This window comes from Dipodomys spectabilis, unplaced genomic scaffold (assembly GCF_019054845.1).
Source record: "Dipodomys spectabilis isolate Male_0828 unplaced genomic scaffold, ASM1905484v1 ptg000178l, whole genome shotgun sequence".
Taxonomy (NCBI): domain Eukaryota; kingdom Metazoa; phylum Chordata; class Mammalia; order Rodentia; family Heteromyidae; genus Dipodomys; species Dipodomys spectabilis.
Genome location: NW_024870855.1, coordinates 3,246,776 through 3,259,020, shown reverse-complemented (window position 1 = coordinate 3,259,020; position 12,245 = coordinate 3,246,776). Strand labels below are relative to the sequence as shown.

At 52.1% G+C, this 12,245-nt stretch overlaps 1 protein-coding gene across 1 annotated transcript; it reads right to left on the bottom strand.

Moving 5' to 3' along the window:
• Window positions 1–2,006: 2,006 nt before the first annotated feature.
• On the bottom strand, window positions 2,007–11,114 carry LOC122120806 (ral guanine nucleotide dissociation stimulator-like). Its single transcript, XM_042695028.1, has 15 exons — window positions 11,047–11,114; window positions 9,334–9,424; window positions 8,903–9,099; window positions 8,265–8,321; window positions 7,377–7,558; window positions 6,128–7,122; window positions 5,806–6,024; window positions 5,439–5,542; window positions 4,950–5,010; window positions 4,249–4,317; window positions 3,759–3,842; window positions 3,272–3,304; window positions 2,860–2,981; window positions 2,572–2,667; window positions 2,007–2,262 (listed from the first exon to the last, which is right to left on the bottom strand). Exons 1-15 carry the CDS (start codon window positions 11,112–11,114, stop codon window positions 2,007–2,009), a joined length of 2,634 nt encoding a protein of 877 aa, XP_042550962.1.
• Between the last annotated feature and the right edge of the window lie 1,131 nt (window positions 11,115–12,245).

Below are 12,245 nucleotides of genomic sequence, written 5' to 3'. Positions count from 1 at the left end.
AATTTGTCTTTCTTGTGATTTGATTGCTTTCCCCTTTAAACACTAGGTCATTTTAGCTCTTGTGGACAATTTGCATACATCGACACTCATAACAAGACACTGTCTGCAATGAGGATACAGGCAGGACTTAAATGAGTTTCTTTCCTACCAGTATCTTTTTGGAAAGAAATGACAGAGGGAGGATGTGTTCCTTGATCAGGTAAGAGGAGGGACTAATGTTGTAAAGTGAAACCACTTGGCAAGATGCAGAGAAGCCACATTTTGAGAGGCCAAATTGGGAGTCTTCATTAAAAAGTTGGCATCTGTAGGCAGACTCCTGTCACAAAGACTTGCAGTCCTGTGAATACACTTCACACTGTTAGAAAACTAAGTCGGGAGACCAGAGAAGAAATAAAGAGCAGAAAAACCATACCAACAACCCATATGAACCACAATGGAGGCCATGTTGATCAGAGGAGAGTCAGGATGTGGACACAGCACGAGGCCTGGCTTAAAGGCTTCTGAGCTGTCTGCCCTAAAATAGTGTCACGTCAGGGGACAGGGCACAGGAAAGTTCAGAGCACGGTCCAGTAACACATCATCCAAGTCCCTACCCCTGCCTCTCCCAATTCAGGCATGCCCAGCACCTGGGGGGGGGGGGGGGGGAGTGGGAATTCCTCTTCCTTCACCTGGAAGTCAAGATGGCCCCAGTTAAACCCAGTATGCTATCCACTATGTGGCCATGATGGCACTGGTTAGACCCAGCATCCCTACTTCACTAAGATGTCAGATTGAGAGAACTGCAGTTTTGACTCCAGCCTGGGGAATCAATTCTGGGGCTCTTGTTTTCACACGGTTTTAAACACAAAGGGGGTCAGGTGGAGGTGGACTGACCCGCTGGGCAAACTCAGTGATGCTGAACACTATCTTTAAAAGCTGGAGTTTATTGGATGGACAGACTGGTGCTAACTCAACTTGGGAGTAAGCAGCCCCAAACTCAGGTAGCTCAATGTTTATAAAGGCAAAACATGCATTCTGTTAAGAGTAGGTGCAAGCAAGCTGGTGTAGAGAAGTGAACCTTAGCAGTTATTTTGCAAGTGCATAAACCACAAACATTTCTGTAACAATTAAAACCACAAAAACCTGGGTAACAATCTCGTGACCTCTACAGGACATGTTCTATGAAGGATTCTAGGTGCACAGCCCCTAAGTTCCTTGCTGGTCATGTTTGTCTGCTTGGCCTGCTGGGCATTTTGTCCACTGAAACTTGGGGATAGTGAAGGAAAAATAAAGGTGAAATGCTCTTGCCATGGCTGCTATCTTCAACTGTCTAATGGAACAAAGCTGACAAGTCTTCTTCCAGTAACCGGAATAAGTGCCCAGGAGGGCAACTATAGAAGAATTATTTGATCTCAGTGAAATGATGGGTGAAGAGGATTTATATTACCTAGGGCTCTGGCATTTGACTGATTATGTTCTGTGATGTCACGTCATTTCCATGTTTCCCTTCCTCAGTGTACTTAGGGATTTAGGCAGGTACTTGCTTTGGAAGAACTGTGATTTTGGTGTGACTGTGTTTAGCTCTTTGTGCAGCTCAGGGTCTCCCTCCCTGGAGCACTGCCCTGGGTCTGGTGTGGCCTCACTTTGATTTTCCTCCAGGGTCCTGCAGTTGTGCATGGTGACTCCAGTCCCTCCCAGCACATTGAGAGTGGATTCCCTGCCTGCACAGAAGCCAAGATCAAGGCTGTTGCACAGGAGACGTTTCAACACTCAGATTTCAAGGCTTGTGGAATGGGCCACAAGAACCGTGAGAACACTTCCAAACCTAGCCCCGAGCGGGACCTGTTCTTCCTCATTCTGCAAAAAATGACCTCCAAGCCTGAAAAGATTTCATCTTCAAGTAGGATATGTAGAAGTCTCTGCCATTAACTAAGGCAAAGAAAGAAAAGCACTCACAAAAACCATGTTATTGCTGAGAAATTATATAAACAGACTATTAGTGTTTCAATTTAATCTTTTACTGGAAATCAGCCAAAATTGTGGCTGATGAAAGGGCAGCCTAGGATAGAGCCCCATGCCCAGCTCAGCGGGAGATCTGGGGGCTCAGGAAAGGCAAGATGCCCAAATCTTCTCTCCTCCTTGTGCAAGTGTGCACAAGGCTTGGGTGAGCAGCCCCAGTGCACGCTGGGTGTATGGCTGCCAATCCCACTGCTGAGCTGCTCACAGGTCTCCAACTGGGAGCTGCTGCTATTGCTGCTGGGCTCTCTGCTTGAGGCCTGGGAACTGAATAGAGGGACTGCCTTAATTCCAGGGCTTCTCTGAGCACACAGGGCTGTCCACACCCACTGCCCCTAGGCCTGAGGCGGCCTTCCTTATTCTGCTCACATCCAAGTAGCCATTTGCCCAATCTTCTGAGTGAGGTCCACCATGGGACCCCAATGAAGAAAGTGAGGTGGGCAGAGCTCAGGCCACACCAGCCAGACACAAGGGGCTGTGTGGCAGGAGGTGGGAGGGCAGCCCCAGCTCATTGGGCTGCCTGTCCCACCACCCAGTCCCTGGGGAGTCCCTGGCCCTGCAAGCCTATGTACTTACTTTCCTGAGCGCTTCCTCAGGGGAGGGCTCCTCTTGTTGTTCCAGCTCAGGACAAGTACCCGGCGGGGAGGCTCCAGCTCCCTGGATAGCTTGGAGCTAAGACAAGAAGTAGCTGGTTGGACAGCAGGCTCCACCCTGGGGGTTCCCTCCCAGGGGCCCTGGGGACTCAGGAGCTCATACACCCTTCCTTCAACAGGTCTGGTGGGAGGCTGACTCAGACAACAGGCTCTCATGGACTGGTGCTGGGGATTCCCATGTTTGTTGCCCCCACTGCCTACCCCAGCTCACCTTTCCAACTCATTTAGGCGGTTCATGTTGTTAAACCAAGATACGAAGTTCATGTCAGGAACCACCTGGAGCTCCTGACATGAGCCCTGTAGTTCTTTCATTAGTGCCATCACCTTGAATTCCTGGTTGAGAGAAAGGACACAGTGGTGATGGACCTGGACCAGGGCAAGGTAGGCCAGGCAGCTGACTTCGGGTCTTCACTTGGCTTCACTCTTGTCTCTCCCCAACACACTCGCCTTTCTCTACTGAGATCCAGTGCCCAACCCCAGCACGCTGTCCTAGATCCCCAGCTCAAGGCCCCATCTCCTGACCTCTGGAGGACAAGTGATGTGACCATCCACATCAGAGGGAAGGAAGGACCTAAGGGACCCGCACAGCTGGCTGCCTGCAGAGGAAGGTGTCATTTTCTCACCTCTCTTCGCCTTTTAATATTCAGCCAGGAGCCCTGCAAAGCAAAGAATATGTGCTAAGAAAATGCTGTTTCCACTTGGCGCCCTACCAAGTCCTTCCAGCAGAGGGCAGGCTGGGTGCACAGCTGGACTAGGATTGCTCTCAGTTTAGGGCAGGGAGGCCTAGGTCCTGAGGACAGGGAGCTCACTGCTCAACTCTCTGTGCACATGGCAGAGACTTGAGGCTTCCAGTGACAAGGCCATGCTATTCCCACATGCTATGTCAGCTTGAGCACCTGCTGTCACACTGCCACCCTCACTGACCTCCCTCTGAGACATGGCCAAATGTCATCAGCAGCACTGAGGTCTGGGGGCATAGGGCATCAGAAGTAGCATTGCTGTGGGACTCTGGGGCTGGGGAGGACACGGGCTCTTGCTGGAGGTCAAGGGGCAGCATGAGGCTCTTTGTCCCCACTCTGCTTTCCCAGGGCTGGGCCCCTGTTCACTCACATCTTTTGAATGTTTGTCTTTGTGCAGTGAGGCCAGGTGAGTGAGGATGGTGCCCAGGTAAGGGACTGTGCCCTCGGGATACTCCTGTGGCATTGGGTGGAAAAAGATCAGAAGGGTCTTCTTAAGCTTCTCCCAAGAAACCCAGACTTAACCCAGCCCCGTGAAGCCATGTGCCTAGCAGAACTTGGAGAAGACAGGTTCACTCCTCAATGATCCACCCTCTACCCCATACCAAAGACACAGGCCTGAGTGGGGAAATCCATCTGGCCTGGTCCCCTCCAGGGCTGACACTTGACACCCATGCAAGGTCTGTGGCCCTGCCCTTCACCTGTTCCTGTGCTCTTGCATTCCTTACTGTGGTGGCTGCAATGCATTCCTGCAACATGCCATCTGGGGCAATAAGGGAGTGGGCCAACTGGTCGGTTGTGTTGGGGGAAGCCCCTCAACTCCTTCTAGGAAGCCCCTGGTCTCAGGCTCGCACACTACTCACCAGTTGCTGAGGCTTCCTGAGGCCTCTCTTGAGTTTCTTCCAGAGGGTCATGTGTTTGGCCTCTTGCCTCTGGCAGCATTGAGCATGGGAGTAAAAAGCTTTCATTCTCTAACCATTCAATCTTCCAGAGTCCCTTCTTTCCATGGGGTGTGACAGCTTTGGCTTGGGCCTTTAGATCTCAGGCTCCTTGTGACCATCAGCACTGTAGCCCTGGGCAGGCTAGAGAGCCTGGCAGGGCCTGTCTCCAGGGTGGATGTGGACATTTGCGTGCCCTAAAAGATGTTTCTGTGGCTGCCTGGTCTGGAGGAACCCGCTGACCCACGTGACTGGCAAGGCTTCCCTCCTGGGATGGGAAGGCCACACAGAAACCAAGCCAGGGCCTGGCTTGGCGGTGCCAGGCAGGCAGGTTGTAGAGAGGCAGCCTCATCACAGGCCACACTCAGGAGGAAGCTTGACAGGAAAGTGGACATCCCCAATCCTACCACTTCCTCCAACCTCCTCAGGCACCCAGCTTGCCTCCTCTTCCACTCACTCCATTGGGTCCCCAGGGGCCTCCTGTTCCCCATACAATCTATCCTATCCCCAAGCCCATGATGGATGCTTCTAGACAAGCTCTGTTGGATACTCTCCTAGAATTCCATCAGAAAGCAAATCCTCGCCCTCCCTCCCTGGACCAAAAGTTATTCCGGGGCTCATACCACCTTGTACACCTGCTCGTGGCAATACATCTTCTTCAGCTCCTGGAACGTCTTTAGACTCTCCCTGGAGGAGGGGCAGAGACAAGGTGACAGATGGGAGAGGGCGAGAGAGGGGAGGAGTGTGAATGCATTGCCCATTTGGGGGCAGGACTTCATCCTAATGGGAACAGAGCTGTGCAAGGAGATCCACTGTGATCCTAAGGTCACATGGTTTGGAGCCAAGTCTTGAGGGGAAACCTCCAGTTTCACCCCAATTTCCAGTGTGGTTTTGTTTGGAAGAGCACTGCATAGACAGATGTGGGTTTGTTGTGTCCGAAGGAAAAAGTATGGCACAAAAGGAATCCCAACCACACAGGCAAATCCTAAGCAAGGTCATAGGTGTCTGAGTTGGGCAGAGCCGCAGTCCCTGCCATGGGGAATTGCCACTGGGCTCCCAGATGAGGGACGCTAGGCCGAGGAAGCAAGGGTTGCCCAGGACAAAGGTGCACCCACCTGCCAACCAACCCCCACGTCTTCTTCAGGCCTTGGAGCTGGCTGCTCTGCAGAGCACACGTGATGGAGACGAGGGTGCAGCTGTTCTTCAGAAGGTGGCACTCCTACGGGTGAGGAAGGGGTGAGGTGAGCTGTGGAGGGAGCTCCTTGTGATCCTGCTTTGGCCCTGGGGCTGAGCCTTTGTTCCTGGGCTGAATGCGGAGAGCATAGGGGAGAGGGTGGAATGGCAGTGGAAGCAGAGCAGGAGTGCACACAGTGCAAGCCAGGGCAGAGCACAAGGAGGGCTTGAGGGTTCAGGCAGTGGCTGTGAGTGGGCAGGCAGCACCTGGTGAGTGTGGGAAAGAGCAGAAGGGTATCCTGCGCATACCAAAGCTACGTCTATCCAGTGCTCCAACACCTGGGCCCTCTCTGCTGCCTCTGTGCTGTGGTCCCCGAGGCATGTGCTGATCACACAGGTGTGCAATTTTTCACAGTGCTCCAGGATGGCCAGCACAGTGGGTGCCAGGTGCTCCAGACCCTCCTCCTGGTCCGGTTGATAATATATATAGCTCAAGCATTGCTCAGGGATCAGCCCTTTGAACAGCTTCTGCAGAGAGGAAACAAAGGGTCAGCGTGACTCTGCCCTGAGGCAGGTGTGGCAGTAGAGGTGCAAAGGAAAGCCCGCATGCCCGCCCTGCCAAGCTACTCACCACCGCCATGAGGGACAACTGCTTCACCTTCAGGTCGGGCAACCGCTCTAGCATGTGAGCTGTTTCCTTTTTATGGTCTGACTCCCTGGAGGAAATCTGCACATCCCCCATGTCAAAACACTGCCAGGGATCTGAGTCACTATCTGATTCAGCTGGCCTGTCTTCCTTGCAAGCAGGCTCTTGCTTGGCAACACCATTTGTCAGAACACCATTGGTGTCTTCAGCTACTTCATGGAGATCAGCTACTTCGTGCAAATGAGTAACTGGATCAGAGTCCCCTCCTAAGCCTGCGTCAGCGTCCAGCTGTGCAGATGGGACGGGTGCTACATCCGGGTTGGGCGGCAGAGGCTCCTGTGCGGGTGGCTCTGGCTGCTCAGCAACAGGCTCAAGGCAGCCAGCCTCTCCAGCAAGCGGGCAAGATTCCACTTGCTCCCCAGGTATAAGGAGAGTAGACTCCCATCTTTCCTCTCCTGCAGCCTCTAGCTCTGGCCCTGAGCTGTTCCCTGCAGTGGGCTTTGAGGCCTCTGGTTGAACTGCATATGCTTCTCCTTGGCTAGGTGGAAGAAGTGGGTCAGCCTGGCTTTCAGACACCTGGGGTTCAGGAGTGGGCACTGATATCCCCTCATCAGTCACTGGCCCTAAAGCCAGTGGACTAAGTTCCTCTGCCACTGGGGGAGCAGCCACTTTTTCTTCCCCTGATAGGGGATGTGGATCATGTTGCAGACCAAGATCCAGACTTGGTGCTGGTGACAGTGCAAGGCTGTGGGCCATTGGCTGACCTGCAGGTGGCTTGATTTCAGTGAATGATGGTGCAGGCGAGTCACAACATCTCTCAGCCTGGGATTCTTGCTGGAGCTCCACTGCAGCTCCTGGAGCTGAAGAGGCCTCTGAGGCTGCAGCTAGTTCCAGCTCTGACTGACATGGTAGTCCTGCTTCTACGCAGGGTGTTGGATCCAGTTGTTTAGATGCCAACTGCCGTGCAGTTGGTGGAACAGCTGCAAGAAAAGATCTCCTACAGCACTGCCCTCCCCTCAGTCATTCCTAAATAAATGACACTCCTGCCTGCCTAGGAAGCTCCTGTTCCTGGACTCAACCCCAGGAAGCCTAGCAAGGACAGGTTTCATGCCAAGCCATCCAGGCTCCTGGACTGTCCTGATGAGGGCACCATGGTAGGCTGGGAGCTGCCTTCAGGTGGAGAAAGCTTGGAATCCCCCACCTGTTCTGTCCTTTGCCAGCCCATGCTACTCACCCTCCAGCTCTGGCTCCTTCAGATGCATGTGCTCCAGCTGGCTGAGCAGAAGATGGGCCTGCTGCTCCTCCACAGAGACACAGTGTGAATAGGTTCCCAGGTCTTGCAGGCAGGACGTGTCCGGTGCTTCAGTGCAACACTCTGGGTATACCCTCATCCACGAGTCCAATATAAAAAAGGCTCTAGATGTAGTGGGGGAAGCAGCAGAGTCAGAGGCTGGGCCTCTCCTCCTCTCAGAACCCTCTCAAGCACAGCTGTGGGAGCTGGGCTCCTGGGCCTACTCCTGCCTATACCCCATGGCAGACCTGGTAACCTGGCTGCACTGCAGACATTGTCTACACAAGGGATGCTACTCCACCTACATCACAGTGAAACCCACCCCACCCACACCACCTCCTAGTGTCCCTGGGCATGCCCCCAAACAGTCATCCCTGGGATGCTTTGTCCTCATGCATAGTGTCTCGAGAACCCAGAATGCCGTCACTCAGGTAGCATCTAGTGCCCTCTATGACCTAGAGCCATGTGTGAATGGTCTTCGCCTGACTCTCAACCAGGGCACATCCTGGCCCTTGTGCACTCACGGAGGCCCCTGGAATCCTGGAGGATTGTCCATGATGACACACTGTAGGCCTCCCCGTTCTGTGTGGTCCTGAGGTTTCCCAGGGCAGGCACGTGGGACTGCCTGGTCATGGTGCCAGAAGCTTCTTCCACCCTCCTCAGGCACAGAACAAGCCAGACTAACTCCCTACATGGACACATTTCTACCTGGATTTGAGTCTTCCTTCAGGAATGGCTGCCATTTCCTTTGCCCAGGCCTCTCCAAGGCCAGCTCTCCACTGCACCCACTCTGAAGACACATGCCTTCCCTCCTCCCCCAGGCACACTCACTGCTGCAGGTGCTCCTGCGCGCCTTCCTTCTTCTCATTGTCACGGGAATGGCTGTATCTAGGGGACACCATGAGAATGTCAAACATACTGTGTCTGCACATGATGTCTACAGTCCCAGTGGTTTTCCTGAGCACAGGATGGAGCTCAGGATGACAAGGATTTCCCTGTTCTTTTCACTGAGTGGTTCCAAGTGTCTTGAAATGGGTCCCCACACAAGCTGATGAGCCCACTAGCTTCCTCCCATACACCTGAACGGGCAACGGGGCTGTCAGCGTTTCCCTTGGGCTTCCTAGTGAGGTTCAGGTAGTTCAGGACCCCTAGATGGAACATATACCACCATTGTGAAGTTGGAAAATAGTTTGCTTGCGGTCTCAGCCATGTGAGGCCTCGATGTAGAGAAGGGGGCCTTCATGAGGGAAGGGGCTTCTCCCAGCTCTGCCCACAGCCCTCGCTCCCCGGGGTGTAAGGTCATAATGTGGACAGGCCTGTTCAGGGCCCATCCCACTGCTCCAGCCTCAGGCAGCGAGGATGTTGGTCCTAGCATGCCAGTAGCCAGGATCCAAGCAGATCCGCATTAGTGCAGCACATGCCAAGGCCTAGCCAGTGGGCCCGTCCCAAGGATCAGAGGTGGCGCTTACCTTTTATACAGCAGCTTCAATACGTGATGGGCAGTCCTGAAAGTACTATATGCCCCCAGATAAACAGGAATAAACACGGCAGCTCCGAAGAGCAGGGCAGGCACTAAGTGGTCTACTAGCTTCTTCACTTTGCCTCCCTGCAGGTATCCTGCCTTGCAGGGATCAGGAAGGGTGGGGGCTAACACCCACTGTAATTGCTGTGAAGAAATGAGACAGAGTTCAAACATGGAAACAGCAGCAAAACAGCAAATGTCTCTGGGCCATACAATGAAAATAGTCTGGGGTGCGCGCACACACACACACACACACACACACACACGTATACACACCCCACTCCAGAATGTCAAACACACATGGGATCTGAGGCCGCCAGAAGGTAGTAGGTGAGGGGACTCACTCTTCCTCCACACCCTCCCTCCTCCTTGATTCACCTGTGGGATGTAAGGTGTTCTGCTCAGGCGACCGGGACAGGGGATGACCCATCGCCTTCTAATTATTTCAAAGGCTTCCAGTGGAGTTGTTCTGCGGAATAGTGGGCAGCAGGAGAACATCCTGCTGCCCCTCAGCTTTCCATACAACTCAGCTGGCTCAGCCGCACAGCATCCCTAAATACTGCCTGGTGCTTTGTGACACCTCTGGAGATGACAGCATCAATAGGGGGCCCCTCTGCTGAGCCTCAGCCTCAGACCAGACCTCTGCAAATGGCCCCTGGGTGCTGGCTGGGCCCCGTGACAAGTCAGGAGCAAAACTAGGCACACTCCACATAGATAACCAACCAACCTCTGTCCTCTGTCCAGTTAATGTCGTGGTAATGAGGACCACTTACTGGGTTCACACCCGATCCCTCCTTCCAGTTTGTCTCCCCATGTACAAGTGCCTGTGCTTGCCTGCCTCCTCCAGTCACCCACTCACTCCTAGGGCTTCCACCCAGCACCTGCTTGAGGATATCATACACTGAAAGGACTCTGTGTCCATCCAAGGCTTGGGAACCCTACAGCTGGTGTCAGTCTTTTTCACTGCACTCTTGTAGATGTTCAGCCCCTGCACATGGTGTCTAGACAGAGAATAAACTGCCAACCAGTTGTCCTTGTCTAGGCCACTTATTCCTGCAGTGGGAGCCTCCTGGAGGAGGATACCAAGTTCAAGGCTAGTTTGACCTAGGCAAGAGATTCTGCTTCAATCCATGTAAGACAACAATGAACAAAAGAAACAAAAAGGAAATGCAAGATCTGAGCTTCACATGGGGGTGGGAATTTCACAAGTGTAGACACAGACGAGGTCTTCTCTATTTGGAAGCCTACGCATGAGACTCCAATGTTCAACACACCTATTGAGAGAGGTACACACATGACCTCACATACATTCATGGACACAACACGGATACACATTCATCCACAAAGACACAGTGGCACACCTCTATGTTCATCCGTGTATGTCCTCAAATGCATGCATTGGAGTGAGATGGTGAATTCAACTCTGCCGCCTGCCACAATGTTTGTGTGCTAATGAGAGGATGGGTGAAAGGTGGGACGCTGAAAAGAATGGGCTGTTTGTTCAATGTCCAACAGGATTTGAGGCCAATCTCTGGGCTCATTCGTTGAGGGGTGAGGACATGGAGAGGTACTGATTTCTGCACCATGTTCACTGAGGAAGAAGTAGAAAGGGCACTCAGGATCAGGCTACTGGCAGGAAATGAGTGCTACTGAGCTCCTAGGGCTGAGATTATTCTGGGGCCATGGAGCATGTGGAGAGTAGTTAGAGAGGGGCTGAAGCTTGGATGTGGAGTTTGTTGGTGTGGAGACATATGGAGATGGGAGGCCTTCACTTTTCAAGCCACAGGGAAGTGGACAGGAAGCGCCTCCACCAAGGGGAATCCTGGCAGGGGAGGGAAACCCTTGGCGTCCTTCTATAGATTCCTAGGTGCGCCCTGCCCAGTCTGCTACCTCTCCTTGGTGCTATTGTCTACCTAGCTCAAGATGTCACAGTCAGCTCTGAGGATGGTAATTTATACTCATTGGTATTGTTCACACATGTAGGCCAAGAAGACTGGCTTCAGCCCAACTTAAGAGTCATGTGCGGGCTTTTTCACAGGACATGGAGGCCAGAGTTTCCTGCCAGAGTTTTCGGCCACCCAGCAGAAGCACCTGAGGAAACCCTCCAACACGGTGTCTGCCACCACCGCCAGGACCATGCTACTGATCCTGCTGACCATGGCGCCGATCCTGCCCTCTATTCTGATGTCACAATGCCTGGCTCCCTGCCTGCTCTGAGGAAGTGACCACTGTGTAAGGGCTGCAGGTAGAATCCCGGCCTATGACAAATGATGTGATGCACTTGTTCTTATTATTTTATACTACTATAGACTCAATCTTTTTAAATTTCCCAAAGCTAGTATACCAATGACAATGCTCCACCTCCCAGGCCGGTGGGGAAGAACTAAGGGAACCAGGAGTGTGGCACAATCAATTCAGCTCCACCATGGGAAGTACTTGCCTTGCCCCACCTCCAGGGCCCCATTCCCAAATCTCACTCCCACAGCTGGCAGCAGCATACTCATCCTCTCTCTTTTTTTTTTTATTGTGAAAATACTGTACAGAGGGGTTACAATTACATGGGCAAGATAATGAGTACATTTCTTATCAAGCATTGTAGCCTCCTCCTTTGTTTCCCCTTCCCATCCCTTCCCATCCTCCCCCTGCCCCCCCCAATCCTCCCTGCCCCCCCCACCAAAGTTGTAAAGTTCGTTTTTGACATAACGACTTGTACTTCTCATTGTTGCGATGGGTCCACCTCTATCCCTATTTAAACGACTTGGTTTTCCCCTTCCCCTCCACAAATTATACCGACATCAAATACAGTGAAAGCACGGGTTATGCTGTGGGGGAGGTACACACTTAATCCAGAAATTTATTACTCAATTCAAAACCTCTTAGACTTAAATTTCTTAATAGCCGTACTACCTCTCTATACTTACACAATATTTTAAGTAGTTTTATTTTTAAGTTTGTCACATCTCCTTTATATCCCTCCCCTTTTCTCATCATATCCACAATCTTCTCTGAATATTTCATTTTCAAATATGTATAATTTTTAAGCATTGCTATGTTTAATTTTTAATTTTTACTTGTCTATTTTTTTGGGTCTCTTTTTTCCCCCTTTCTCTTTCTTCTTTTTTCCCCTCTCTCTCTTCTTTCATCCTATCCAACGTATTTCCTGCTTTGAGAGTAGGACTGTTAACTCTCCCTGTGCCTTCCCATATTTCTCTACTCCTATTTTTACCCACACCTCTCCCTAAACCTAATAATTTCTGGTTTGCCAAATTCTTCTTTGCCCATTCTTCGTA

Excerpts from the sequence above, each read along its gene's own strand:
- LOC122120806 (XM_042695028.1), bottom strand. The coding sequence starts at position 11,114 with ATGGTCAGCAGGATCAGTAGCATGGTCCTGGCGGTGGTGGCAGACACC. Across the intron at positions 5,011-5,438 it reads ACGTGGGGGTTGGTTGGCAG|GGAGAGTCTAAAGACGTTCC; the intron begins GTGGGTGCACCT and ends CCCCTCCTCCAG. Across the intron at positions 2,263-2,571 it reads CTGAGGAAGCGCTCAGGAAA|TTCCCAGGCCTCAAGCAGAG; the intron begins GTAAGTACATAG and ends CCCTCTATTCAG.